The sequence below is a fragment of the Tinamus guttatus genome, unplaced genomic scaffold (assembly GCF_059628265.1).
Source record: "Tinamus guttatus ecotype Peru unplaced genomic scaffold, ASM5962826v1 Tinamus_guttatus_pri_ptg000049l, whole genome shotgun sequence".
NCBI lineage: Eukaryota > Metazoa > Chordata > Aves > Tinamiformes > Tinamidae > Tinamus > Tinamus guttatus.
In genome coordinates, this window is record NW_028288583.1 from 464,382 (window position 1) to 492,332 (window position 27,951).

Genomic DNA, 27,951 nt, shown 5'->3' on the forward strand with positions numbered 1-27,951 from the left:
GGAAGGGAGAAGGACATCGCCGTAGCTGCGGGTAGCCCAGCCCAGACGAAATCAGGCTGGAAAGGTCAAAAAAAAAACAATAACAGGAATAACAATAACAAAATAACCATCGTTGCAGGAATGAGTTGCCCTTCGCGAGTCAGGAAAGGGAACCCCCCCTTTGCTGGCAGCGAGGGCTGGGAGCCACCGGCGGCTTCAGCCACGTCCGAGCAGGAAGCGAATCCCAGGTTGTCTGCCAAGGTCAGTCTGGGATGCGATCACAGGGAAGGGGGAAACGGAGGGGGGGAAAAAAAGAAGTGGCCTTAAAATCACACTGATAAAAGAAACGTAAAAACTTTGTTGGTTAAAAACAAGAACAAATAAGAGAAAACAAAGTAAAAGGATCTTTAAAAATAATCTCTCTAAAATTTGCCTTGTGTGGTCTGGTCCTTCATGGACATGGTCCGTCAGTATCTGGAAGAGAAGGGAAGGGCCAGTGAGGCCGCGGGGGCCCAGGGATGGAGCCGGGGTGTCCGGGAACGGAGCTCCCTGCCCTGCGTCGCTGTCCCCGGGCACCGACCTGTAGTAGTTGGGTTTGAAAGGCCCGTTTTTGTTGAGTCCCAGGTATTTCGCTTGATCGTCCGTCAGCTCCGTGAGGTGGGCGTCGAAGGAAGGCAGGTGCAAGCTGGCCACGTACTCGTCTGCAAGGGGGAGAGGAGAGCGGGGCTCGGGGAGCTGCACGCTGCCCCGCGGCCTCTGGGGAGCCGGGGCATTGCATTTGCCCCGTGGCATGAGAAAGGGCCACTGCGACCGCGCATGGGGACAGGGGGCTAAAACAGGGTCTAGCTGCTGTTTAGCACCGTGTTTTCACCCTTGCGTAACCCTGACGCATTGCTCAGCCCACGCCACGGCGCTGAGCAGCGCTGGATACACGCCGAGAGGCACAGGGTTATGTAAGAACCGGGAAATTTCCATGAGAAGGAAAGCCAAGACGCATCAAGGACAACAGACTGAACCACCAGCAGGTGCTTGAAGGATGCTGGTTTCCCCGAACCATCCTCTCCCTGGATGTTTGGTCCAGCCCAGATTTGAATTTCTCCTTATGTCCAAAATTGCTGGCCCCAAGGAGGACGAATCAGTGGAAAAACCCGCTGCTGGGTGCGGAGCAGAGAGTTCCCCTCACTCACCCATCTTCTTGGGCAGCAAGTAGACGTCCTGTTTGTAGCGGCCCTCGGGAGCGTTGTAGAGCTCGATCAGAGCCAGAGCCTGCAGGGACCAAGGGGGACAGACAGCCCGGGGACAGTCAGGGACGGAGCCACAAGGGAAGAGAAGCAGCTCGGATTCTCCTGCTCCTTCAGCAGGAGTAAATCTGCATCTTCCCCCAAGTGCCAGGCACAGAACATCACCCGGTCCCCGTCACTTTGAATAGATTAAGCACAGGGAAAAGCAAATTCCTCCCCATCGGTGCCCCCCCGACTATCCAGAGGCAGCTCCGTGTTGGCAGCCCGGGGGTCTCCTCGGATGTCCGCAGGCCTCGGCTGCCCCGGCAAGGTGCTGTCCACACAGTGGGGACCAAGGGCAATTCGCAGGGTCGAGCTGCACTTACTCATGGTTTTCCTTGGAAAGGCAGAGCCCTGGCAAGCAGCGCAGTTCACAAGGCGGGTCCCACCCAGCCAGGAGGCCATGGACACTCACAAGCTTTTTAACCATTAACCCGCAGCCCCCCCGGTTTGCCCGTTTTGGGGATGGAGCAATTGAGAAAACACAGCCCTGCTCTACAGATGGCAGGAAGTCGACTCCAGGGCATCTCCCTGGCGGCGTACGGCACTGCGGAAACACTCCAAGCTCCCTTCCAGCCAGGACCTTCCAACCAAAGAACCGCATTCCAGACAAGAGGCAGTGGCAAGAGCGTCCCTTGCTCCAGCGGGATCCCCAGCACCCATCCCACAGCACATTCCAAGCTTTTTCCGAACTGTCCCTGCACCCAAGGCTCATGCAAGGCCCCAGAGCACCAGCCCGCCCTGTGCGCCCCGACCCTGCCGTGTCCCAACCTGAGTGGTGGCCGTGATGGAGAGGACAAAAGTGGGAACCGTGGAGCAGCTCAGGTTGAGAAGACGTCCCTAGGAAAAAGCAGGAGAGTTTGCCAAGAGCTCAGCTTGTCCTCGAGGCAGCGACAAACCGAACCAAGTCTCTGTTGGGGCAGCGAGTAACTAGAGCTCAGGGATTCAAGGACCACAAATGTCAAAGCCAGATGCAGACGGCGTTGTGTGGATGTGCACGGCTCCTGGCTCTGAAGGACAAGCCACATGGCACCTCCTTGACCACATGTGGTCACAGTGCTTGCTTTACCCCAGAAAGGAGAAAATCCCACCTTCCCAAAACACCCGGGCACAGGCCCCAACATACCTCAGCCAGCAGCACCACCCTCTTCCCGTCCGGCCAGATGACATGGTCCACTTGCGAGCGGACGCGCTCCCAGGTCAGCTCCGGGGTCCGGAGGCTGGTCTGCGAGAGCAAGGGGAAAAGGCCGAGTTATCCCGGGATGGGAGCCCGGGCGGGCGCCGGGAAGCGCTCGGTGACGTGTTTGAGAGCAGCAGGACGGAGCAGGCGGGCAGCGGCTGCGGGCAGACTCACCACATCGATTTCGGTGTTGGAGTGGCCCATGTTACACACGATACAGCTGTTTTTCATCCGATCCAGGTGTTCTCTGGTCACGACGTTCTTGTTTCCTGCAGGCAGGTTCGGGCACAAGGGAATCCAAGGCAAAGGAAATACAAACCCTTTAATTTCTGCTTCCCTGCTTTTGGTGTGGAGAAGCCCAGCCTGGAGCAACATTGGGTGAATCTCAGCCAGGACAAGAGCCCTCCTGGCTGTCACCACAGTGGGACATGTAAAAAGAGTTCATCTTTGGTTTCATGAATTCACCAGGCCCCAAGAGACCCCAAAACACATTTTCACAATACATATTTGGGAACACTTGGCTATGAAGTCCCCCATCAAGTGCTAGGGAGGGCTACGGTCCAAGAGCAGAGCGCTCGTGTCAAATCAGCAGCACGTGCCAGCAAACTGCCCTCTATTCCCAACGTCTCCCAACGATCCTGCCTCCAGGCACCCACTCGGGAACAACTGCTCCATCACACCCAGCAGGAATGGTCCCACCTCCATGCCATACCTGTGCAGGTGATGACCACGTCCACCTGGCGGATAACTTCGCTCAGCTTCACCACCCGGAATCCATCCATGCTGGTGGAAAAGGGGGACAGAGATGATGAGGAGAACCTATTCCCCAGGCCAGGAGGCACCCTGGTTGCTAAAGCAGCTCTGAACTGCCCACAACAGCAGCCAGACTATCCATGCACACCCCCAGGAACGCCAGATGCAGGTGGAAGGGCTGTGCAAAGGTTCAGGTGTCACACTTGCTCTTACAAATGTTGTAGGGTGCAAAGGAAGAGCTGCTCATGAGCAGGAGGTAACATCTCACCAGGCTTGGAGAGCGCAGATGGGGTCAATCTCCGTGACGTAGACTATCGCTCCCAGGGCTTTCAGAGCGGCACAGCAGCCCTTGCCAACCTGCCAAGACAACGTGACAGCATGAAGCAGCCTGCAGGACACAGCGGGCGTTACAGCAGCCCCACCGTCCTCAAAACACCCTGCGAGATGCTAATCCCAGCCCTCTGCCCCATGCCAGGGACCAGCCTGCAAATCTGGCTCTGGAGTGATTCCACCACCATTTCTGCCTCCAAGACCACCCACCTGGAGCAGTTGGGAAGCTCCCAAAACCCGACACGTTTGCAGCTTGAGCAGGCCCCAGCATCGTGGGAGCCCTTCGGATCTCTCCTTCAAATCTCTGAGACGGGGTTCGAGCCCATCTGGAGGAGCGTGGACTTTTCCCACTCACCTTCAAACCAAAGGGCTCCTTTGGCATTCAGAGCTCTCCTGTGCAGACTGGGGATGGATCGTCTGTCCCTCACTCCCCACATGGGCATGGGGAAGAACAGAGCCCACGTAAGAGCAGCTCTGACTCCAGCCCTCCCCTCTGCTATGAAATGACACTGAAGTATCCCAGCAGAGCCCAGTTCTCCGTGCTCCTAATCCACAGCAACACCTGCTAATCTGCACGCGCACAGGATCAGCCCCATTTTGGGGGCCGTCAAGAAAGCTGCAGAAGAAACATCCCCAGAGACATCCTCATCTATCACCCAGCTCCAAGTTCAGATCGGCTGAAAATAGCTATGCTGGGCAGCCCAGGCCTCCAATCCACATCCGAAAGGGAAATCCAGTGAGAGCGGAAGGGCTACCCCGGTTTGAAGAAATCGGGCAAAACTCAGGGCGAGTCCCCAGACTCCAAATCCCAGCACATCTCGCAGCTAGAGAGTCACACGCCAGCCCCAAAACGCTGGGCGGGAGCCAGCACAGCCTCTCGGTTGAGCAGAGCTGGGCTCCACTGGTGTCTAAATAAATTAGCAAGCACGTTCCCGCCGGGAAGAGCATTCGCAGCTACTGCCAGGGCCATCGCGGCGCGGGAAGATAAACACCCCTGCAGCCGGCACACAGATGGAGGAAGGTGCCAGCTCCCGGCTCCGTGCTCTTCCAGGACGGAATCATTTGCAAGTTCATGCCATTTCCCCCCCAACAGAGCGTTATCCACCAGCGAGCTCCAGCCTGTCCTGCCACCTCCTCTTTTACAAGCTCAGTGACGGCCAGGCTGGCTGCTGAATTCAGTCCAGGGACACCAGATGGGAGCACCCATGGGTACTGATAATTCAGGCCAATGTTCCCAGCAACTGGTGTATTTGCAACCCAGCAAATCCGCAGGCAGGCTGGGAAAGCAGGCGCTTGTTCTCCAGCTTCCCAGGAGGCTTTAGCAAGATTTCCTTGGCAACTGCTCACGAGGTCGGATCTCCTAAAGCAGGGGCGAGTGGCCTTCATGCAGGGACAGGGCAGAGCCCCAGGGGACGGATGGCTCAGGGGTGCTGACCCACAGCTCTGCCAGCTGGAGCTTATGCAACTCACCTCCCCATAACCACAAACCACCACTTGCTTCCCTCCAAACATCACATCCGTGGTCCTCTTCAGGCTGGGGGACAGAGAGACACCTGCGTTGGCATTAGTGAGGCGCACGCGGCTGCCGGCCCCGGGCAGCGAGAGGCCCCGGCACCAGCGCAAAGCAGAGGGGAGCCACATCCCCGCGTGAGTTAAAAGGGATGGGGAGAAGAACCGGACTCACCCGTCCAGGATGGACTCCCGGCAGCAATAGAGGTTGTCAAATTTCTGTTTGGTGACAGAGTCGTTCACGTTCATGGCTGGGACACACAGCTTGCCGGCCTTGGAGAGCTGGTACAGCCTGCGGGAGGACCGAGGCAGGTCACAGAGGTGAGATCAGGGTAACCCACATGCTCCCAGAGCCCTGCAGCCTGAGCAAGACCCAGTTCATCCTTCTGAGAACCTTAACTCAGTCCCATGCACAAACAAAGCCCTCAAAGCCACAAGCTGGCTGAGTTAGTCCTCCTTAATGCTGTCATTAGACACCAAGGCTCTCCAGGGGTGGCCACGCAGGGCACAGTCTCCCAAGCAGAGGGAGATCTGGAGCACAAAGCAGCAATGCAACAGGAGCAACAGCAAGAGGGCTGATTTGTCTCTGTGGAACAGACTCGAGACGCAGCCTTCCCAAACCTCCTACCTGTGCACACCGGTCACGCTTTCCTCCACGATTCCTCGGATCTTCTTGAATACGTTGGGGTATTTCTTATAAACCCAATGTGTCAGGTCCCCGCCGTCATCCAGAATCTAAGGGACAGGCAAGGAAGAGCAAAGGGCTCGCTGAGGATGGAAAGGGGGAAAGAGATGGAGAACATCTCTGGCAGGAGATGCTCCCATGCCATCGGGCCGTGTCGCCTTGGACCGCTGCCTTTAGTAGTGGCTCAGTGGCCTCTGCGATGCCAACAGGAGCCAGGGCAGCGTCCGAGGGCCCCAAGGAGCCAGGCAGTGCCAGCGAGAGGATGAGGAGCCCACGGGTGACTGCTCCATGGAGGAAGAGCTAAAAGAAGGCTCATTACCATGTTGGCCTGCCAGCCATCCACATTAACGCAGCGGTCGATGCACCACCAGAAGTCGTCTTCCGATTCCCCCTTCCAGGCAAACACGGCAACACCTAGAAGGAAAAGCAGGGCATCCTGAGCGTCTGCCAAGCCCGGAAGAGCCAGAGGAGCCCAGCAAAGCGCTGAGCAGAACCTGACGCCCAGCCTTGCACAACGGCTCCTCCTGGTCCTTCCATCACCATTACCAGCAGGAATGTTTCCACAGAAGTCCTGGAAAAGTGCACGGTACCGGGCCAGCCCAGGAAAGCTGCCAAGCAGGGGGCCAACAGGCCATCCAGAAATCCCAGCCCACAGCAGGACCAGGCCTGCTTACCCCTCCCTGAACGTTCAACCCATTCTTGGAAACCTCTGTGGCAGCAGCTCTGGATCTTGGTATCCAGCCTGCTCCTTGCAGCAAAAACAAACAAGAATTATTTCCTCTACCATCTAATTTGCATTTGCCATGACAAAAGTTAAACCTGCAACCAACCCAGACCCTTCTGGAGTTGCAGCACGCACACAAACCCTGCCCTGGGCTGAGCTACTAAGGCTCATTTCAGACCTCATTGCTTCCAGAGCAGCTGCAAAGCACTCCCAAAGGGATCTGCACCTTCTGGAGAGGATTAAAAAGCAGCAAGGACAAGCCTATGGAACCAGGGAAGGGACTTGGGAAGGAGCACCGCTTCCCCGAGGCTCCGTCAAACTCACCAGCCTCTGCCAAGGCAGCTGCCACTTCGTTTTGGGTGGAATAGATGTTGCAGGCAGACCAGCGGCACTGCGCCCCGAGCGCGCACAGCGTCTCGATCAGCACCTGCAACGCAGACGCCAGCGGTCAGCACGGGGCTCCAGGAGCCATCGGCCCCAGAACACGCGGGCGGCAGAGCCTCTCCGAGGGGCTGCTGCAAAACCAGGGAAGCTTCTCTTATTTCACAAGGTTAGGAGGGAGCTTAGAGACTCTGTTCCCTGGGGAAAAGCTGCCCGCTCCTGGCCCAGATGAGCAGCCACTCACCGCAGTCTGTGCTGTAATGTGTGTACAGCCCACGATTTTAGCTCCAGCCAAAGGCTTCTCCCCTTGAGCTCGTTTCCTGAGTGAAATCAGAGCAGACATGTCTGCAAAAGGAACAGAAGGGTTTTAAGGATGGGATTAAAACTGGAGGGACTCCTCTCTGCCAGACCCGCTCCCCTTTCCGGGGACTCACGGGGCACATCCAGCCCCAAGGTTTTTGGCCCACCCCTGGCCCAGCAGGTCTGTCCACTGCAGGATCAAAGTGTCAGCATCGTTCATCACTTTGACAAAGCTCCTGAGGACAAAGCACCCTCGTGACCACGTAAGGAGACAGGTCTGGGGCCCATTTTTGCCCAAAGAAGGCATTTGATGTGTCCCAGCTAACGAAGGTCACCAGCCCTGCAGCAGAATTGCATCAGTGAGAGGCACGCACCTAAAGACGACGGGAACGGTGCTGCCACGGATCGAAAGAGCTGCTCTAAACATGCCTGCAACATCTCCCCCTTCCACAGCTTTGGCACTACGCGGCTAAAAGGAGCCTGAAAGCAAAGTTACCCAACCAGCCTCACTAAAATTGCAACTCAGCTTCCCACAAGCCCCAAGGGAAGGGGTTGAGACCATCGGTTTTAGCGTCTCTGAAGGCGTTGCAAGATCTTTGCCCATTGAGGGTTTCCCCTCCAAACCCCGCAGAACATTAAGCCTTGCTGGCATTAGGAGAATGGATGCAACACATCATTAATGTCTGTTCCCCACAGAATCTGCCAATCCAGGGGTGGAGACGAGGCAGCCGAGGCCGGAGCCTCGCAGGAGTTTCGGGAAATGCCTTGGCTCGACTCCCGCTCTCCGGAGGTCCAGCCCCACACTCCACCCTCACCTTGCTCAGCGATCTCGATCTCCCGGCGCCCAAACTCTGCCTGCTTGATGTTCTTCACGCAGAAATTGCTGCTGCCCTTGGAGTTGGTTTGCTGCTTCTCACGGGGGGACACCTCGTCATCAGAGCTGTCCGTGTAGGAGGCAGCTAAGCCGGAAGAGAGACGCGTGTTATCCCAGGATTTCTGCTGCAAACTTCCTACCACACACGTGGATTTATATCCCGTCTCACTTCCAGGCTTTCATGCACGTACGTGATAATGTCTGAGACTACGGATTTCATAAGGAAAGGCAATGCCCAGAATGAATCTTGCACTCACGTTACCTCTAGAATTACCAAGCTAACTCATACATTGAAGTTTAATTATGAGAGCAAACAAGGCCGATTATCAAACCTTTCTGAAAGGAAGGCAGGTAAATTGAAACCCAACCCAGCCTTGCTTTGCTGGAGCCACTAGGCAGAACTGAAGCAATCCAGTACACTCCTCCTTCCCCCAAAAGTGCTGGAGCAAAGAGATTTTCTTGTGCTGAGGGCAAATTCACTGCTAGGCGAGATCTGCTCCAGGCACAGAGGACGCTGCACAGGGACAGCCCTGCACTAGCCCAAATTTCTGCCAAATCCAGTGCTCAGCACCTGGTGAAAGACGTTTTAGGAGAGGTTTTAGGATGCACAGAGGGAAAGTCGCCTGGCACCTACCAGAGCTGTAGCTGTCGGTGGAAGACTGTGAGATGGAGCGGGACAGGGAGCGACGGCCGGTCTTGGTCGGGAACTTGGTGAATTCCTGCATGTCATCTGCAAACTGGATTTGCTGCAAAGCGCAAATGGAAGCAAACGGTTAAATCAGCAGGTGCTCCTTATGGCACGGCGTCTTTCCAGGCTATTCCGGCCCACAGCTCCCTTCAGGCCACCACCAAACCCAGCAAGAAACAGGGCTGTGGCTACAGGAGCCCCAGAGCGGGTCCTCTCCTCTGCCCGATCATTTCAGAAGGTTACAGCAGATTTCAGAAGGTTACAGCAGATTTGAGATTCAGATTCCTCCCAACATCTGAGATCAAAAAAACAAAAGCACCAAGAAAGCCTTGAAACATCCTCTTTAGGCCACGCTGTCTCCTTGAGCTTCCTGCCAAGGAAATCGCCCCATTTACACAGCACAAAAGCCACGCGACCCTCCAGACAAGCCACGCACAGAGACACCCGAGTTATTCAGAGCACAGTCCAACACACCCAGCACCAACGGCTCCAAATTCATGTTTTTCCCCCCCAAAAAAGTGCAAGAGCAGGCAAGCTGGGGTGGGCCCAGCAGAAACTCTTGCTTCCCTCGTGCTTCTCCAAACACTTCCCCAGGAGCAGGGCATTCCGCAGGGTAAAAAACACAGCGCCTCCTTCCAAAACCAACACAAAAAGCAGAGGGGAAAAAGACCAGAGAGAAGGCAAGAGGGAACATTTCAACAAAAAGCGGTTGACATTGCATTGACTTTCAGTGTCCTCTGCGTTACAGATGTTTCCTTTGTAAGAGAAGCTCTAAATCAGCCGCCACTCCTGCCTCGCTCAGCCAGAGGCAACTCGAGGCTCCGGCACCTACCAGCATCTCTTCATATTCAAGTGCCCTGGGCTGAAAGAAGGAGAAAAAGAGCCCCAAATTCCTCCACTATTGCAGCCATCCCATGTGAAGTAGTCAACGGGAAAAGAGCCGGCCACCCGTGCCCATCATGCCACCATATGGAGACCCTCACCCTGGCAGCTGACCCCAGGGCCCCATGTGGGCCCTTCCCTCTGATCGTGGCCTCACGGGATTTAATTTTGCCATGTAAATGGGATAAAACATCGTTGCAGGGAGCGGAATTGCCAAAGCATCCCCATGGACCCAGGAGACCTCGGGAAGCCCTGGGGACGTGGAGATGATGGAAAGAGAGAAGCCTCGGTGGCCTCGAGGATGGGGTTGCCGCGTCAGGACAATCCCAAAAGCTCCTCGAAAGCTTTCATGTGGGATACAGCCTTCAAGGGGGAAAAGAATGGAATTATTTACTTGAGATGATCCATGAACTTCAAAGCTCGAGCTCAGGATGGCTACGGCACCATCGGGGTTACCTGGATCATAAAACGGAACCAGGACTCCTGGAGAAACCCAGCTGCTGGGTCAACAAACAGTGTTGGGATTCGGCCTCCACCCTCCGTCAACAGAAATGTTTTCCAGAACGGGAAACGGGGACGCGAAGCCCCAGGTTAATCCTAACTCTGAGGAGGACGCGCACGGGATGCTGAGCGCTGGACACGCGGCATCTCCTCCAGAGGCTGGACAGGAGGAAAAGAACCCAGCACCAAGCCCCTAACATCCAGAAAAGCCTAAAAAGCCCCAATCTGCACCCCAAAACAAGCAGCTCACACATCTCCAAGGGAGCGGGGAGCCCCGATCTGCTGGCACCAGCCCCAGCCCGTTACCCAACCCGGGGGAGAAGCCCGTGTTTCTTGGCGGGCGCTGCCTTAGGAAGGATTTCAGCAGCTCCTCCACATCAGATACGGTATCGCCCGGCATCTGCCCCCCGGCGCAGACTTCCCGGCAGATGCCACGTGATCCTGATCCAGATTCGTGCAATTCATCTCTGGGGAAGGAGGGGGACGTTCCCCGGCCCTCTTGGGTTGGTTTGTGCAGGAGGAAACCGCTGGGCGAGCCAGTACCGAGAGATAAGAGCAGCCGACGGGCAGGTCCACGATGACCCGACGCACCCGCTCCCCAAGCAAGGAACGGCCCGGCTGTTCAAGGTCCCCTGCTCGGATCGATCTCCTCCGGACATTCCGAGGAAGCCCTGCGTCACCTGGAATGCTGTCCATAGGTATTTCCAGAGGGGGAAAAAACCTATCAGCAAGAACAGCAATATTTCTAGCCCTGCACTCCAAACCTCTCCCTCTGGCAAGTCCTCAAAGCAGAGGGTGTAAACGCCCTGTAAAGCAGCTCTTGGCTTTAAAACAGCTTAAAGTGTTAGCTGAGGAATTTTCTCCATTTCAGGGAAAGGTTTCCAGGGAAGAGGTGAAGCTAGGAGGAAAGGCAGAGCACCAGGGCTTCGCTGCTCCGATTGCGGGCGCTTTTTCATCCCTGTTGCAGCCAGGACACTGGAGCCAGGGCTCTTTCCCACCGCTTGGATGGCTCCTTGGGGAAAAGCTTGTCCAGGATGCGATGAGGAGGAGCTGGTGGGGACGAAGGGCTGCCGTGGTCCCCCAGCATCCCGACACCTCCTGGGATGCTGGTCCCTCCTGGCAGCATCGGCTGTAGCACCCAGCTGGGCACAATCCCATTTTGGGGAGAAACCGGCAGTTCTGGAAAGGGGGGTCTGAATCCAGCAGGAAGGGAAAGAAAAAAATATTAAAAAAAAGCACTGCTAAAGACACCAAGTGCTCAATTAACCACAGTAATCCCCGCCGTGGCTTTACCAGAGCTCATCCGAACTGGGCAGCTTAGCGAAATCTGCCCTGGCTAAAATTATCCTCAAATGCTGCAAGCGGCTTCCCACGGGCCGGGACGGCCAGGGCCGCTCCGAACGCGGCGGATCAGCGCGGCGGCAGCACCGGGGACCAGGGAGGAGGCGCGAGCCCCGGCCAGCGCCACCTCTCCGCATCCCGGGGAGGGAAAATCCCGTAATCCCTCGGCACGCCACGGGAATTGGGGTCGGCAAAGCCCCAGGAGAAACCGGGCCTGGACGAGCGCGGCCGCCTTCCGGGACGGCCTCCGCGCCGGCTCCGGCGCAGTCGCTCATCAGATCCCAAACGTCGTCCTGCTGGAAACGGCTTTTCCGACCGGGTGGAGACCAATGGGGAAGAACAAGGAAAATATTTTTTCAGCCCAGCACTTGGTCGTCAAGGAGGAAACCCAGCACTGCAGATTTTTCACCCAGGGCTCTTCTTGCCATTGCCACCACGTCACCGGCTACGCTGCGGAGCCGGGTGGGATCCCGGGGCCGAGCAGGCAGCGCCGGGAAGAGGCCTCGGTCTTTCCAACAAGGCATTACACCCCAAAAGAGGTGCAAAACAGCGAGATGGGGACCCCCCTTTTCCGAGCCGTTCCACGGTGAAAACTGGCTGCATGCGGCTCCCAAAGGCTCCACGGAGCCAAGAGGCCACTTGGGCAACCGGCTTGTCCCCGCGTTGGAGGCCGCGGTCCCTGCGTGGGCAGACGGAGCTGGCTGTCCCCAAGGCAGCACCCACGGCAAATAGAGTTTGTTTAACTATTGCAACACAGCAAGGGCAAACAGATGGGTAAGGGCTGGGACTGCCGGCTCTGCCGTCCTGCGGACGCAGAGGGATGAGGAGGGAGCCGGGAAGCGTCGGAAAACCCTGCGGGGTCCGAAGCCGCTGCTGTCACCCAGGGGACACGGAGCAGCCGCCTGGGGAGAAACAACCAAACGAGAGCAGAGCGTGTTCTGGTGGCGACGCCGCAAGAGCTTCCGCGACGCCACATGAAAACCCAAGGACGGAGGGTCCTGGGAGCTTCCTGGTGACCGCAGAGGCCGCAGCAGAGCCCAGGGTTTCTCGGAGCAGCCAGTTCCCTTCGTTGAATCTCCTCTCGTCAAGGAAAACCTTCCAAAGCGCCGGGGCTCCCGGCTGCCCTGCCGCTGGAGCCGCCGTTCCTAGCGTGACCGGGCTCGCCGGAGAATCCCTTTGTGCGATTAACCCGGCGTTCATCCTCTTTACGAGCCTCGCAGAGCCGCTTCCATCGGCTGCTTCTTACCGGCAGCGATTCCTCCTTCGCGGAACGGCCGTTTTCCCAGCATGGCATCCACCTGGGATGACCTCCCAACGTCCCGGGACGTTTAGGTGTTCCTCAGGGACTATTTTGCCTTCACTTATTTCTTTCCCAAAGCAGCCTGTCGCATCCAACGGACGCGGCCGCCGGGCTGAGGTCTCTCCAGGGATAAATCAGCGGGAGGCTTCGCTGCTGCTCCAGGCCGGGAAGCGGAGCAGAGGGACAGGGCTGTTCCCCTGCAGCCACCCAGGGGGGACCCGGGTGTCCCGGGTGGGAGCAAAGAGCCATTCCCGGAGGAGGCTCGGGACAGCCTCCCCCGGCGAGGCCGGGGCTCCGCACCCGGGCACGCGGCTCCTTGGGACAGGGAACGGGGACAGGGTCCGGGCTGTGACATCGTGTACAGGGACAGCGCGGCCGGGAGCTGCCGCCGCGATGCCCAGCGGGCAACCCCAGTGCTGCTTCCATACAAACCTTCGGCTCCAAACCGGGCTTGCTTCCCCCCATCCGGAACGGCCTGCGAGGCCCGGGCTGGGAAACCGTCCTGCCATTCCCACAAGGAAATAAAGAGCGCCAAGGTCCTGGCAAAGCAAAGCAGCCAAGCCCTCATACCAGCCTCCGCTCACAAACGGCTGGTTGGCCAAAGCCATGGAAAAAAAAAACAAGTTTCCGTGCATACGAGACAGGAATTAGGGATTTTTCGGGTGAATCCCGACGCTCAGCCGGAACAAAACGGGCCCATTCCAAAGGTTGAAGGGCTGGAACCAGCCGCCCGGTTTTAGTCATCGTGGGAATCGCTGGAAATGCTGGCGAAGGGAAAAATAAACAGAAGGCCGCATTAAATAAAATAAATGTGATTTTAAGTGGCCGACTGTTAAAAAGTAACCGGGAATAATTACAGCCTTATAAACACCTGGAGGTCGAAGGTGCAGGGAAAGCGCTCCGGCAGGAGATAGCGCGTCTGGTCCTTGGACTCGGGAGACTTCGAGGCACAGGATCGTGCCGTGCTCTCTCCATAGGGATATCGCGTGCGTAAAGGGAGCGGCGAGGGTTGGACAGCCGGAATCCTCAAAAGCAGCGAGCGCCTGGCTCTATCCAGGGCTTGATCCCGACAGTGCCGACCGAGCCGGGCTCCGGCACGGGACCGCAGCGGCACACAATGCAAAAAACAATTAGCTCAGCTTGCTGGGTCAACTAATTAGCTCACGCACATGCCCTGGCCAGCCAGGCTGGGGATATTACGGATATTACGGAGGGTGGATAAGGGGGCTGGAAGCAGGCCAGGCGTTACCCACTTATGCACCAACAAGCACAACTTATTTCAGCTTTGGGAATGACTTTGGGAATGTCTTTGGGAATGCCCAAGGTCAGTGGGGATCAGGCAGATGTTCTTGCTCCAAAACATGCCCAGGTTGGACTTAAGCCTCTCCCCACGGTGCCATGAAAAAAGACGGTGCAATATCCAGGGCTGCGGATATCCTCTCCAATATCAGCCCAGGCTGCTTGGAAGAAGAAAACAGCAGATCTCAGCAAGGAGAAGCTCCAAGGAATCTCCTTTCCCGGCTCCTACCTCCCCTCAAACCACAAAGCCTGGGAGGAACCAGCTGGGATCCTGCAGCCCCCACCTGAATCGCTGCTTCCGAATCCAGTGGTTCCTTGGCCGGGAACGGGAGGCAGCCCAGGGGAAGCGGAGCGCGAGGCCCGAATGACAATGCGGCCTGTTTGAGCAGCGGGAACATCGCGTCCCGGCCACCTAAGTTCTTTGGCTGTCACCAACCTGGAGTAAACAGATTCTGCAGCAGCAACGAGCTCGTTACCAAGGCCACCGTATTGATCCTCGAGTGTAATTAAAATTCACAGCCGCAGGAGCCCAACGCGCCCGGGCAAGCGGGGCGGCCTCCCAAAGGGCCTCAGTAGCCCCTGGTTCCTTGGATCGCGTCCCCAAGGGCAGCCTCAGCCTCCAGGGCTGCTCTAAACCCCCCGAAGGCAGCTCCGGGCTCGGACCATCCACCGACGTCCTGGGGTTCTGCCCTGCCGAGGGGCAACGCGCCGGGGCTGGACGTGCAAACAGGGCCGAGAGCAGAGGGAGATGCTCAAGGTGACCCAAATTACGTGACCGCGACGTTCGGATGCTGCAGAGGGGCTTGGACGGAGGGGGCTCCGGAGCAGCTCACGGAGATGGTCCAAGCTGGCTCTCCTCACCAGGAGGACCCTCTGGCTGCACCCGGATCTCCACTGATCCGATTCCCTGATGAAGGGGGATCTGAGATGCAGAAGCTTCGGCACAAGGTCCTTGGCACACACTGGGCTCTGGCACCGCCACCTCAGACGTCACCCGAGCTGCCCCACGAGCGTGGGTCAGAGTCCCCGGGTAAGCGGGAAACGCCGGGAACGGCGCTCCCGGGGAGCTCCGGACGATGAGGACACGGCCGCGTGCCAGCAGGTCTCCTCAGCGAGTCCCACTCGCTCCAGCACTGGGACAATCCCCTCGCTGTCCCCTTGGAGGAACCTCAACGGGATCACCTGCAAAACTCCCCCATCCCGGCGGTTTTCCAGAGCCAAAAATAATCCCCAACCTCAAAGCACGGCCTTGAGCAGGGAGCAGAGGACTCCAACACCGGCGCAGGCTGGAAAACCAGCACGGTGAAAGCTGCCAGGGCCCCAAAGAAAGCGTTGCTGGAGGCCGGGCCCTGGCACAAGGCAACCCCACATTTTGGGAAAGGTTAAGGAAAACACTGCTCCTCAGCCACCGGCCTGGATCTGGCAGCTTCCATGGGAAGGAGGTTCCCACCAAGAGATCTCAAGGTCACAACTTGATCAGGGCAAGCGGGAGAAGCAGCTCCATTGAGGTGGCACCATCCCAACCAGGCAAGAGCCACTTCCGAAGGCTACAGGGAACAAACAGCCAACTCCTTTCCTAGCTCCAAAGACCAGATATCGGAGCGAAAACCGAGCCTGCCTCCCAGAACTGCAGGATGAGGAGGAGGAGGAGGAGATGTGAACCCCTTTGCTTGGTATTTGGAAGACTGCTCGTTTTCGGTCAGAACCCCTGAGCTCTGCTCTTCCTCCTGGTAAGGAGCAACTTAAAACAGAAATAATTCAGATTCATTTAGCAAAGCAGCTCTAATGAACGGCCTGTCCACCTCCAGCCTCCAGCAGCTACAGAGTAAGTCACCTTGGAATAAAACACCCTCGGGATTCGCATTCGCCACAGGTTAGGGGTACAGGCTTGAGCCGATGCTGTAGCCACAGCGATGCCTTCACCTACTACAGCCTTTCTGCACCCAAAAAGAGACAGATTGAGCCCAGGCTGGGCACAAAGAGCAGGATGATCCCTTAGCAACATCCCAGCAGCAAATTGTGCGGAGGAAAAACTGCAGGGAGATGAGAAGGAGAGGAACCCAAACTAACGTAGAGGATTTGGATAAGGAGGTGACAATCAGCTAAGGAACCCAGCGGGTTTACAAACCCGTTTGAGGGGTGAAATAAAAGAAAAATGGGGGCTCCAGCAGCTCGCACGGAACAAACGTGGACGACTGTGTCCTCCTGACGGAGCTATGGAGGAGACGGGTCTCCCGAGAAAGGGGGCAGGAAGGGACGTGGAAGGAGGCGGCTGCAGCAAGGTCAGAACCCGCAAGCTCCAACTGCAGCAGCGGAGACGATGCTTGGGAGAAAGGGAGCAGGAGCGGGATGCGGACCCCATTCCCAGGGAACGGGGGTCATCCCGGCGGCCGTTCCCTGCAAAGCCGCGGCGCATCCGGCGCTCCGAGCTCGCCGGCAAAGCTCGCGCGTCCTGAGGGCACCGCGAGCCCCTTCCGCGCCCCGGCTCCGCCGCGGGAATGAGCGGATCCGCCTGCGGAGCGGGAGCAGGTCCGGCTGCTGCAGCCAAGGGCAGGACGGGACCAGCACCAGGGCACGGCAGGGACATCACACGCTCACACTGACACGCGATCCCACGGGTGCCACGCGACAAGGGGACGGGCGGCTGGGGTGAAGTGACAGCCGGGGACGTGCAGAGCCCCGCTGGCCTCCAGGCGCAGCGTCACGTCACATCCCGCTCCGCGGGAGTCTAACGGCTCCGCTGACGCCACGGCAGTCGCTTTCCGAATCCAAGGGCACCTCCAGGACGGCCGCGAGACAGAGGAGCGGATGCCCAGACGTGCCGGCGATGGGACACGGGGATGCAGAAGAGCACGGCCTGCCCTTGAGCTCCTCCTCACTGAAACAAACCCGAATTCACCCCTACGAGGGCGAGACGGAAACCTCGGCGCTTCTGCAGCTCCATTCCCCTCGGCTGCTTTGGCTCCGACGTAACCCGGAGTTGAGCACGTTAATCTCTTAATCTCTTACCTCCTGCTGCTTCACTTCACCTTAACCAAGTCAGCGACACGAAGGGAAGCAAACACGTCGCGGATTCCCCCACCGCGGGCTGGTGACGTAGCTGCGGGATCGCTCCAGGCGCCCCCGGTGCGGCAAGGAGCCCCGGACCCTCTTCCAAGGATGCCACTGTGTCCGCCAGCTACATCCGAGGGCTTCTCCAGGGCCAGGCCGGGCTCCGACCCCCAGGGAAGCGCATCCCGCCGTGCCGGCCACGGGCTGCTCGCAGGCACCTCGCGCTGTTGCTGCTGCGTGAGCGGAGGCGCTTTGAAAAGCTCTTCCGCAGGGCACAAAAAGGAGCCCGGGGCTCCAATTCCTGACGCAGACCGCGTCGCCCGAACTCAAGGAGCCAAAAAAACCCCGCCGGGCTGTGCAGACAACAGAGAAAAAAGCGCTTGAATGGTTTCCCTGCGATCCCGCTTCCGAAGATGCACGAAACGCCTCGAGCCGGGGGCCCTGGCCAGCTTATCCCGAGAGAGTCGATCCTGCTCTATTCACCGCAGCCAGCCAGGCAAGGAGGAGAGCGGCCGCCGCGCTTTGTTCTCGCCCCGGGCCGCGTCGCGCGCTCCCTGCTGATGTTATCGGCCTCAAACGCCTCGCGTGGCTCCGGGCACCTTCGGCAGCATCGCGCAGCCAGGCAGGGCTGCGGCAGCCCCGCAGCGTCACGGAGCTGCAGGGACAGCCTCGCTGCAACCTCAGCCCTCACGTTCCCGCGTGCTGGGGAACACACGTCGGCATTCGGAGCTCTTCATCGCGCTCCGATCAGCCGGCAGCATCCGCACGGCTTCGCGCCGGTAGCTCTCCCTGGAAGCTGCTGGCAGCGAAAAGGAAAAGCAAAATAAACGCCCCGAGTCTGCGCCGGGGCTGGCTGGGAAGAGGCAGCTCCCGGCTCCGCATTCCTGCGCTCCTTTGCTCCGGGCTGCGTCCGCAGCGCGGATAAACGCACGCGAGGCGCAGCAAAGCCTGGACGCTGGGGACGGCCCCGCGGGGGCTGCCCGGTCCCTGGTCCGCACGCGCCGCCCGCAGCTCCGGGGGGATTCGGGCGCTCCGAGGTGACCGCGGGGCGGCCCCGGCCGGACGCGCTGCCCCTCGGGGTGACCCCGGGCGGCTCCCGCGCTGCCCCTCGGGGTGACGTCGCCCCGGGGGGTGCCCAGGAGCCCGGAGCCGGCGGCTCTGCCCCCTCCTCCCGGCCCGGTTCGGCCGAGCGGCACCACGGGGCCCACTGAGCCCCCCCCTCGAGCAGCTCCCGCTGCAGCCCCCGGCCCATCCGGGCTGGCTCTGCCCCCGGGGCGGCCCCGCTCCGGCCCCAGCCGGGCCCCACAAGGGACCGGATGGCCCCGCGGGCCCGGCCCAGCCCCGCTCCAGGGGGCCGGGAAGCCCCTTCCCGAACTGGACCGGGCCCCCCGACACACAATTCCCAGGGCAGCTCCTGCAAGAACTGGGGCAGACCCGGTGCTGCCTCCGCCCCCCGAACCAGGACGGAGCCCGGTCCCGATCCACCCCCCGCCCCCGAACCGGGCCGGGCGGTACCTTCTTGGGCGCCTTGGTGACGGTGGCCATGAAGGAGAACTTCTCGGCGTCCTCCATCTCCTTGGCCTGCTTCACCTCGTCGCCGCCGGCCGAGTCCGGTACTGACATGGTGCTGCGGCGGGACGAGGCGGGCCAGGCCCGCGAGTGGCACCGGGGCGCTCGGCTCCCCTCGGCTCCCCTCGGCTCCCCTCGGCTCCCCTCGGCTCCGCTCGGCTCCGCTCGGCCCGGCCCGCGCGGGCGCCGCCGGTTCCGACCCTCTGCGGCGCGGACTGCGGCCGCCGCGCTGGGCGCCAGGGGCGGAGCCACGCGCCGCCGCACGTCACGCGCTGACGTCAGCGCGCAGGGGCCTGGCAAGTGAAGCCGCGCTGCGGCGCCGGGCAGCGGCGCGGCGGCGCCCTCTGGCGGCGGCGCCGGGAGCTCGTTGGGCGGAGCGGGTGGAGGATGAACCCGGGGGAAAAACTGGAAATAAACCGGGAAAAGCGGACGGGAATCAAGGAATGGCGGCAGGCAGAGACCGCCTGCGAGCACGCACGTGCACACAGCGCCAGTGCGTGCAACATTGTGTGTACGAGTGTGCAAGCGCGCCTGGAGCGTGCAGCAGCAGCATGCCCCCGCCGCTTGCATGCGTGCACGGATGATGCATGTAGCAACATGCACACGCACACACCCCTGCGTTGTGGCAGGGGTGGCCTGCACCGCTGTCACCCCCCCAGCACCATGAATGTGCGACCTGCGCCCTTATCCCAGGGTGGGAGAGCACACAGCCTGCAAACACCTGGAGCGGGAATGTGCTCCGAGGGCTAGACTAAGTCCTGCACAGGATCCGGGGCTCAGTGCATCACTACTCTCTTTGCCTATATACATTTCCCCTTATCTATAGTTGCTCCATGTCCTCTGTGCCCTTGCATGTTGCTTTTGGGAGGCTAAGTCTCCCTCGCGGTTGCAAAATGGGGAAAACAGACGGGTTTTTGGTGAAAATGCCGCCGCGGGCGGGTGGTGGGGGAGGACTGCAGATAACATTTTTCAACCCAAATCGCTGTGGCCGCCAAGCAAAACACCCCCAGGCTGGGCCGGTGGCCGGAAACCGACCCCTTCGCGGTGGCACCAAGCGGCTCCCGGCAGCCCAGCCGGGTGGGGGGACAGCGAAGCTGCCAGGGGGGCCGGGACTGGTTGGGCCGCGTTGGCCCCAGGCCCCTTTCTGGGCCACTCTGCCCTGTCAGCGTCTCTGCTTGCAGCAGAGCCGGAGAAGCTTTTCCCAGAGTCGCTCCGGGAACTCGGAACTCTCGGAGCTTCCGAGGAGTTTTTTCCCCGCTGCTGCAGGCAGCCGGAGCAGCACTCGGGTGGCCTGGGGGGTCCACGGCACTGGGGAGGATGGGGCAGCCAGACCCCTGTGGTGCTGGCGAACACCCAGGGGTTTGGGCCCCAAGCTGCCCTCCTGGGCTGTAAAGCAATGCTAATTAGCAGCAGTGTTAACGACCTTCTCCTGCACCCCCCTCCACGGCACAGCTCCTGTGGGTCTGGGCTGCTCCGAGCATGGAGAGGTGTCAGGGGATAAGAAGAGTGTGTGGGGGGGGTTAATTTCAGGGAGGCGAGTGTGCCAGCTGCTGTCATCCCAAGGATGTCCTGCCATCTTTCCGCTCCAGGGTTAACACCTTCTCCAGGTAGCACAAAACGCCGCTCTGTCACCAGCTTCCATTCCTCTGCGCTCTACCAAGGAGCTCAGCAACGCTTGCAACCCACCATCATTCCTCTCCAGAGTTAACACCCACTCCTGATCGCCAGGAAAGCCCCTGTGCTGCCAGCGTTGTCCCCCCTGAGCGAGTGGTGCCAGCACCAGGACAGGCACTGGCCCCTAAGCACCCCCCAACCGCAACCATAAGGACCATGGCCCGGGGCCAGGGATATATATAGGTCCCATTTCCTTGGGAAGAGGAGCTGGGAAAGCCCCCGCTGGGGAGAGGAAGGGCCGGGCTGAGTCAGCGGGCGCCGGAGGCGGCGGGAAACGTTCCTCGAGGAATCCTAGTGTCAGCAACCGCGGCCCCGCACGGGCCGCATCCTGCCCGGAGCCCCCGGAGCCCCCGGGAGCCGCGGCCCGGCAGCGCGAGAGGAAGACGGCGCCGGAAAAAGGGATTTGGCCTCCACTTGCCCAGAGGAAATAGCTCTTCAGCCTCTGCCTTTCCAAGTCGGAGCGGCCCCAGGAAGCGCACGGAGCCACGAGCCACCAAGCACTTGGATCCGAGTGGCTCCTTCCCCCATGTCCCCAGGCCAGGGGACAGGGAGGACAGACCCCCCTGACACACACAAAAAACCAGCTTCCTCTGTTACAAAGTGCTACACATCCACGTTTATTATTAATATTAAATATACAAGCCGCTTTCTATTTATTTTTTTAAATAGACTTTTTTTTAATGACTTTATATAAAATAATTTGACCTCTCCATGTATAAAAGGAAAAAAAAAAAAAAAAAAAAAGAAACCCACAAGGCAGAAACATCCAACACAGGTTGCAGGCAAGGTTTAACCATCCCTAGGGATGCGGGAGGCTGCTGTGCTTGTGATCCTCCCCCACAATCCCCCTTTGGGCAGCCATAAATATGCGTATAAAAATTAATACTACTGCTTTCTTTAAAAAAAAAATGCAAAAAACAACATATTTGGTCCATCCACATAGTTTCCTGCTGTAGAAAAATAATACTTTCAACCCCCCTGAGCAGCAGGGGCCAAACTTCACATTCAGGGGCTGGGGAGGGGGCAATCATTCCCCCCAGAGCATCTCCAATGGGGGTCTTCCCGCACGGAGATCTGGGGAACGCCGGGAATAAGGAGCCAAGGCACCAAGGCGCAGCCTGAGACCAGCTCGGGCGCCCGGGGGATGGACGGACCTACGGACACCGCCGACACGGGGCTTTAAATATTCACAGTGTGCGTGTGCCCCCCTCCGGAATCATTGCGGATGGGGGGACGAGCCGGGCTGGGGGGAGCAGCGTCCGCGCGCGGCGCATCCGGAGCGGCCGCATCCGCCTGTCCTCGCCGCCGGCTCCGCTGTCTGTCCTCGCCCGCCGCGGTCACCGGCTCGGCGGCATCGGGGCCGGCACGGGGCGGCCGGGGGTCCCCGAGCAGCATCGCGGCCCCTCTCGGACCCTGGAGGGGTGGAAATGAGGCGGGGGGGAGGTTAGGATGCGGTTGGAGAAGGTGGCGGGATCTTCCCACAGGTTTTCCCATTGGGAAAATAAGTCTCGGTGATGGGATTCCTGCTACAGTGGGTGCAGGGATTTTGTCCCCGCGTTGGGGTGCTCACCTCATAGCTCCTGCATGTCCAGCTCGGCACAGCCCCCCTGCAGCACCCTGGATGCAAAGCCAGGATGGGGTTAGTAGGGAGAAGGGACGGCAGACAGTGGTGGCGGGGGGATCCCTAAAGCCCCTCCAAGCAAACCCACCTTCGCTCCGGCTCCTCCGGGTCCTGCTCACTCTGCTCCGGCCGCCGCTGCAGGATCTGGTGGGGGAAGAAAGAAGGAAAAGAGGGATGAGCCACAGGGACGGCTCTATCCCCCGTCCAGCCTCCTGCCCTGGGAAAAAACTAATCGAAACTAATCGAAAGCCCCAAGCACGGTGCCACCCCACAGCCCCGAGGGGAAACTGGGCCAGGGGAGCACCCGGGCCGAGGCCGTGGGTGAGGGTCTCGGTCCTCACCCTGCGCTTGTAGAAGAGCAGCCCGCCCACGGCGAGCAGCACGGCCACGGCGCTGGCCACGGCGGTGGCGAGCAGGGGCGCGCGGTGGCTCGCGGCGGCTCGCGGCTCCTTGCGGCGCTGCTCTGCGCTCGGGACAAAGCGGGAGTGAGCGCTGGGGCCGCCGCCGTCGCGCTCCCGCAGGCCGCTCGGGCCCCAGGCTCCGGCGTGACGCTCCGGAGCTCCGGGAGGCTGCGGGATGCGGAGCCGCGGGACGGGCTGCGGCGCCCGCCCCGGGGACAGCCCGGCTCCGCTGGCCTCGCCGGGAGCCTCCTCCGGCGGGAGGACGGAGGCTCCGAGGTGCTCTGGGCGCTCCGGCGCTGCTGTCCCTGCTTGGGGAGCGCTCTGTGCCATCCCCGCGTCCCCGGGCGGTGCGGAGATGTCCCCCGCCACCAGGCCGACCGTGCCGGGAGCATCTGGGAGCGCGTCCGGCACTTGAATGGCAGGACCCGGGGACGCTGGGACCTCGAGCCAGGCACCCAGCTCCTCCTCGGTGCCCGAACCCCCGTCGGTGGCGGTGGCGGGTGGCCAAGCTGGGGCACCGTGAGGGTGGCCAGAAGGCACCAGGGCGCTAGCGGCAGAGAGGGAGGGCTGGGTGGCAGGAGGGAGGGCAGGGGACAGGACATGGCCATCGGGATCTGTCCCCAAACCTGCAAGAAGAGGAGAGAAGAGGTCGCAGCGTGAGCGGCCGCCCAGGGCCACGGAGAGCTGCTGGAGGAGAAAGGGAGCAAGCGGAGAGCGGGGACGGATGCAGGACAAACGGTGCCCAAGCCACTGGCAAGGAGTTATCTGACTTCGGCATCACTGGCGGGAGCCGGGATGTCAAAGGGATGGTGCCTCCAACTCCCCATGGATCCGGCGTGTGGACAGAGCACACGGAAGCGCAGGCAGCGGCACGGGCTCCTCCATGCCCCGCAGTCCAGAGCTCTCCCCATGGAGACTCTCCAGCCTTTTGATCCATGCAGCCCGTTGGGGAACTGAGGTACGGAGAGGCTGGAACCTCGGCCCCAGACATGCAGAAACGGGTGGCAGAGCAAGTCCAGGTGCCTTGGAGAGCAAGCTAAGCCAGATGCCTTCAGATGGGTGCATGGAACGGCCTCCACATTCCCTTCCCAGGCTTATCGCAGCTGGGTTTCCTGCCCCAGCCAGCTGCAGCCCCAATCCGGATTTTCCAAAGGGGTTTTCCAGGATGTTCAGCCCCTTCTCCAGACTGCCAAACCCACATGGAGACACATGGGGACATGCACAGACACAGCCTAGGCGGCCAGCAGCCTCAGGACAGGCAGCCACGCGGACACGGGTCGTGCCAGCCCCTTACCCGGTGCCGAGGCGGTGGGACGCCGGGGTGACGGGCACTGCGTGCGGTACACGTGGCTGCAGTCCTTGGCGAAGGTCTCGCGGCGCTGCAGCAGCACGGCCAGGTCCTCGAAGAAGCGCTTCACCAGCACCAGCATCTCGTAGGGCGACGTGCTGAACTCGGCCAGGCACTTCTGCGAGAGCTGCCGCGGGAGGCAGGCGGCTGTCAGCGGCGCCCACCCCGGCCGCCTTCTGCATGCAACATCTGCACACATCTGCACGCGACCCCTTCTGCATGTAACACCTGCACACGACACCCTGTGCACGCGACCCCTTCTGCATGTAACACCTGCACACATCTGCACGACCCTGTCTGCACGCAGCATCTGCACACATCTGCACGCAACATCTGCACACAACCCTATCTGCACACAGCATCTGCACATGACCCCTTCTGCACACAATATCTGTGCATGCCGCCTTGTGCATGTGGCTCCTTCTGCATGCCATATCTGCACGTGACCCCTTCTGCACGCGGCATCTACACATGACACCTTGTGCATGCCACCTCTTCTGCATGCAACATCTGCACACATCTGAACGCAACACTGCCTACATGCAACATCTGCACAATACATCCATGACTCCTGCACGCCACATCTGCATGTGGCTCCTGCACGCAACTGCTTCTTCGTGCACCATCTGCACGACACCTGCATGCAACCCCTCCTGCATGCAACACCAGCACACATCTGCATGCAACTTGTTCTGCATGCAACACCTGCACATCACAGCTGCATGCAACCCCTGCTGTACACACAATTTGCATGTGACATCTGCATGTGACACCTGCCTGCAAAAGGCATTGCATGCAACATTTGCATGTACAACATCTGCATGCAAGATCCGATCTGCATGTGAAACTTTCTGCATGCAACATATGCCTGTAGCAGCAGTGTTTGTGGGTCCAGAGGGCCCCGGGAAGGCGGCCGCACTCACCTCTCTCTCCTCGTCGTCCTCCTCGCAGATGCAGGGGTCCACATTCTCGTCGATGCGGTCGTACATGCGCTGCACCATTTTCAGCCTCTGGGCATTGGACGAGTTCTCTTTGAACACCGTCCGGCCCAGTAGGTCCCCCAGCACGGGAAAGGCGGCTTTCACATAGCAGATGGAGTCATTCTGCAAAGGCAGAGACAGCAGTGACACCAAAAGGGACATGGGGAGCGATGCACCCCGATGGGGATGTCCCAAAGCCCCCAGAGAACCCCCCGGTGCATGGGAAGGAGCCACTCACCAGTTGCTCTTTATGGATGAAGCTGAAGGAGACCCTGCCTGGGTGCAGCATCTGGGTGTCAGCCTGCAAGGGCACAGCAGGATGTCACCAGCATGTCCCAAACGTGGCGGCTGCCGCTCCGCAGGCCGGTTATCGCCTTCCTCCCACCCCAATGGCCGAGCCCGGGCTTGTCGAGGGCAGAGCCGCTTTCCCAGCCACCGCGCAAGAGGCAAAAGGGTCATGCAAGCCCAGGCAGCGCCGCGGGGCTTTGTGCAACACCGGGCACTGCGGCTGCAACCGCTTCCGAAGGCAGAAGAGGGGGGAAACCCCCTGGAAACGCCTAATCTCCTCTCTTCCCCCCCCAAAAAAAAAACAATCCGCTGTCAGGCCCGGAGCGGCGCTCTGGGGTTGCATCCCAAGGCAGGAGCACTCCGGCTGCCAGGAGCGCAGCAGCTCGGAAACAATCGCTCCATTATCCGTCGAAGCCGCGGCGCGGGCTGGTTCCCCCGCGAACACCCCTGCGCCCGGCGCTGCAATCTCCGGAGGCAAAACCGCAGCTTCTGCGCGGACCTGCGGCGCTCCGATAACTCGCTCCGGTGCAACGGGCGCCCGCGCCGCAGCGCAAAGCGGGGCGCAAAGAGGCCGCGTTCGGGGGAAAACACCTCCAGCAGCGCCTGGCACCGCGGCAGCGAGGCCAGAGCGAGCGCAGCACCCACAGGCCCCGGTGCAAGCGAGCGGCGAGGATGCAAAGCAGCTGCGCTCGACCGGCGATACGTGGGTGGCCGCAAAAGCAAATAAATAATGATAAAATCCCTCTGCATCCTTTAGTTTCGCTTTCTCCTTGCAGCATCAGGACCACGAGCCGGGTTCGCACGCTCTGCAGGAGCCCAAGTGCCAAGTTGCTGGTGGCCCCAGCCCTGCTGGCTCCGGTGGCCCCTGCCTCAGTGGCTCCAGCCACCCCCACTCGCCGCCCGCCCTCCATCCCATTCCCGTTGCCAGCCCAGCTTCCAGGCAAGCAGCTGGACTCAGGAATGCAGCCGGATTCCTCGCCGTTAACCCCTGCGCTGCTGAAGCCGATCGGGTCCCCCCTCCACGCACCCATCCCTACTTGCTGGCGCCCATTGCCCCATTTCTCATGCTCTGGCCACGGTGCTTTCTCTCCCCACCAACATTCCCACGCGGCTCCGAAGGGCCCGGGTGGTCAGCGCACCCATGGGTGCTCACCAGTTCCTGCAGCTGGGCCAGGTGGTTGGGAGTGATGATCTGCTGGCAGTAGCTGTTCTGCTCCGTCTCCGGGATGCCGCAGGAGAGCAGGAGGAGAGCGGCCGAGAGCAGGGACACCTGCAGGGCAGAGCATCCGTGCGCTGCCTGTGATCATCCCATGCCGGAGCAGGGCTTCTCCGGAACGCCGGGACAGTGGGGAATTTTGCCAAGCACAAGCCTGGACATGACTTTTCCAGGGACCAGGGAAACCTTGGCTTTCCTCGTACCAGTCCTCACTTGGACTTCTCCTGTGCCAGTCCTGTCTCTCAGGCTATTTTTCCTTCTTCTCCCCAGTTCCTGGGAGCCATCAGACACATTGAACGCCCCCGGATACTCCCCCTCTCTGCCAGACCCCAGTCTCAGCACACTGTCCCTGTGGGGCTCTTTCCATGCAGCAGTGCTGGCATCGTCCCAAGGCCCTCTGGAGCGCTGAATCCCAGCAGCTTCCCAGCCAAAGGACACGGAGCCAGCGCGCGGGGCAGGGCCCTGGGGCAGGATAACCCCTGAGTCCGGCACCGAGAGAGTGTCTGCGGGCGCTGGGCGGGGGGAATTTCCCTTGGAGGGAGCCCAGGAATTCTCTCTTGTGAAAGAGCAGATGCCGGCCGGGCCCCACGGAGCCGCGGCCACGGCTCGCTGCAGCCTCTCCCGCTGCGCCGGGACCCGTGGACGGACACACGGACGGGGCGGGGGGAACAGGGCGCGGGGCTGACATCCCCCCCGCCCCATGCTGGGTGCCCCATAAGCTGGGTGCTGCACGCTGCATTGGGGGCAGCTCTGCGGGGTGTCCTCCCCATGCAGGGGGCCTGGGTGCACCCCAATACCGGGTGCATCCCTATGCCCACACTTAGGGACCGCCTCCAAATGGGGTGTCCCCCCAGTGCTAGAGGCCTGACCCCCCCCCCAAAACTAGGTGTCCCCATGCGCAATGACTCCTCATGCTCAGGCTTGACCCCCCCCCCAATGCAGGCTGCCCCCCATGGCGGGTGCAGCCTCCCGGGCACAGCACCCCCCGCACTGGGTGCGCCCCCCTCCATGCTCAGGGCTCCCTCCAGCCATGCGGGTGCCTGTCACCCCCCCAGTACCAGCTGCCCCCCCAAATGGGGACCTCCCCTCCCTAACACCAGCTGCCCTCCCCAAAACCGAGTGCCCCCCCGCGCTGGATGCTCGGTACCCCCTCAACAGCGGGGTGGCGGGGGCGGGCCCGGTGCTGTCCCCGGTGCCGGCGGTACCTGGGCTCCGAGGCGGTGCATGGGGGCGGCCGGGGCTGCCGGGGGAGCGGAGCGGGGAGTGGAGCGGGGAGCGGAGCGGGGCCGGGCCGGGCCGGGCTGGAGCCGCCGCCGCCGCCGCGCTGCTCTTTATAGCGGCTGCCGCCCATGTGGTTTATGAGAAAGCGCTGGCGGGCGGCCAGCCCCGCCGCCCGGCCCGGCCCGGCCCCGCTCGGCCCCGCTCGGCTCCCTTCGGCTCCCTTCGGCTCGGCTCCCAGCGGATCGGCACGGTTCGGCTCGGTTCGGTTCCCATAGGATCGGATTGGCTCGGCTCCGATCGGTTCGGCTCCAATCGGATCGGCTCTAACAGGATCGGCTCGGATTGGATCGGCTCCCCTCGGCTCCCATCAGATTAGATTGGCTCGGTTCGGCTCTGATCGAATCGAATCCAGTCGGCTCCAATCGAATCGGCTGAGATTGGGTCAACTCATCTCCAGTCGGCTCCAATCAGATCACATAGGTTGGCTTCAATTGGATCATATTGAGTCTGCTCAGCTCCACACAGATTGGATCCAATTGTCTCGGCTCCAATCAGATCGACTCCGATTGGGTCAGC

The 27,951-nt window shown here is 60.6% G+C and overlaps 2 protein-coding genes and 1 long non-coding RNA gene across 3 annotated transcripts in view; 1 reads left to right on the forward strand and 2 right to left on the reverse strand.

The window, feature by feature from the left end:
* LOC148595876 (uncharacterized) overlaps positions 1-27,951 on the forward strand; it is a 355,837-nt gene that overhangs the window by 318,811 nt on the left and 9,075 nt on the right. The window lies entirely within an intron of this gene.
* Positions 318-18,743, reverse strand: AHCYL1 (adenosylhomocysteinase like 1). Its single transcript, XM_088539790.1, has 17 exons — positions 18,573-18,743; positions 8,630-8,741; positions 7,937-8,080; positions 7,066-7,166; positions 6,765-6,867; positions 6,036-6,130; positions 5,660-5,766; positions 5,207-5,323; positions 4,993-5,056; positions 3,461-3,549; positions 3,152-3,222; positions 2,614-2,708; positions 2,386-2,484; positions 2,031-2,099; positions 1,167-1,245; positions 560-680; positions 318-453 (listed from the first exon to the last, which is right to left on the reverse strand). Exons 1-17 carry the CDS (start codon positions 18,678-18,680, stop codon positions 447-449), a joined length of 1,581 nt encoding a protein of 526 aa, XP_088395916.1. The 5' UTR covers positions 18,681-18,743; the 3' UTR covers positions 318-446.
* CSF1 (colony stimulating factor 1) lies at positions 21,618-27,409 on the reverse strand. Its single transcript, XM_088539792.1, has 9 exons — positions 27,360-27,409; positions 26,092-26,208; positions 24,889-24,951; positions 24,594-24,773; positions 23,617-23,797; positions 22,263-22,948; positions 22,010-22,065; positions 21,871-21,917; positions 21,618-21,713 (listed from the first exon to the last, which is right to left on the reverse strand). Exons 1-8 carry the CDS (start codon positions 27,378-27,380, stop codon positions 21,872-21,874), a joined length of 1,350 nt encoding a protein of 449 aa, XP_088395918.1. The 5' UTR covers positions 27,381-27,409; the 3' UTR covers positions 21,618-21,713; position 21,871.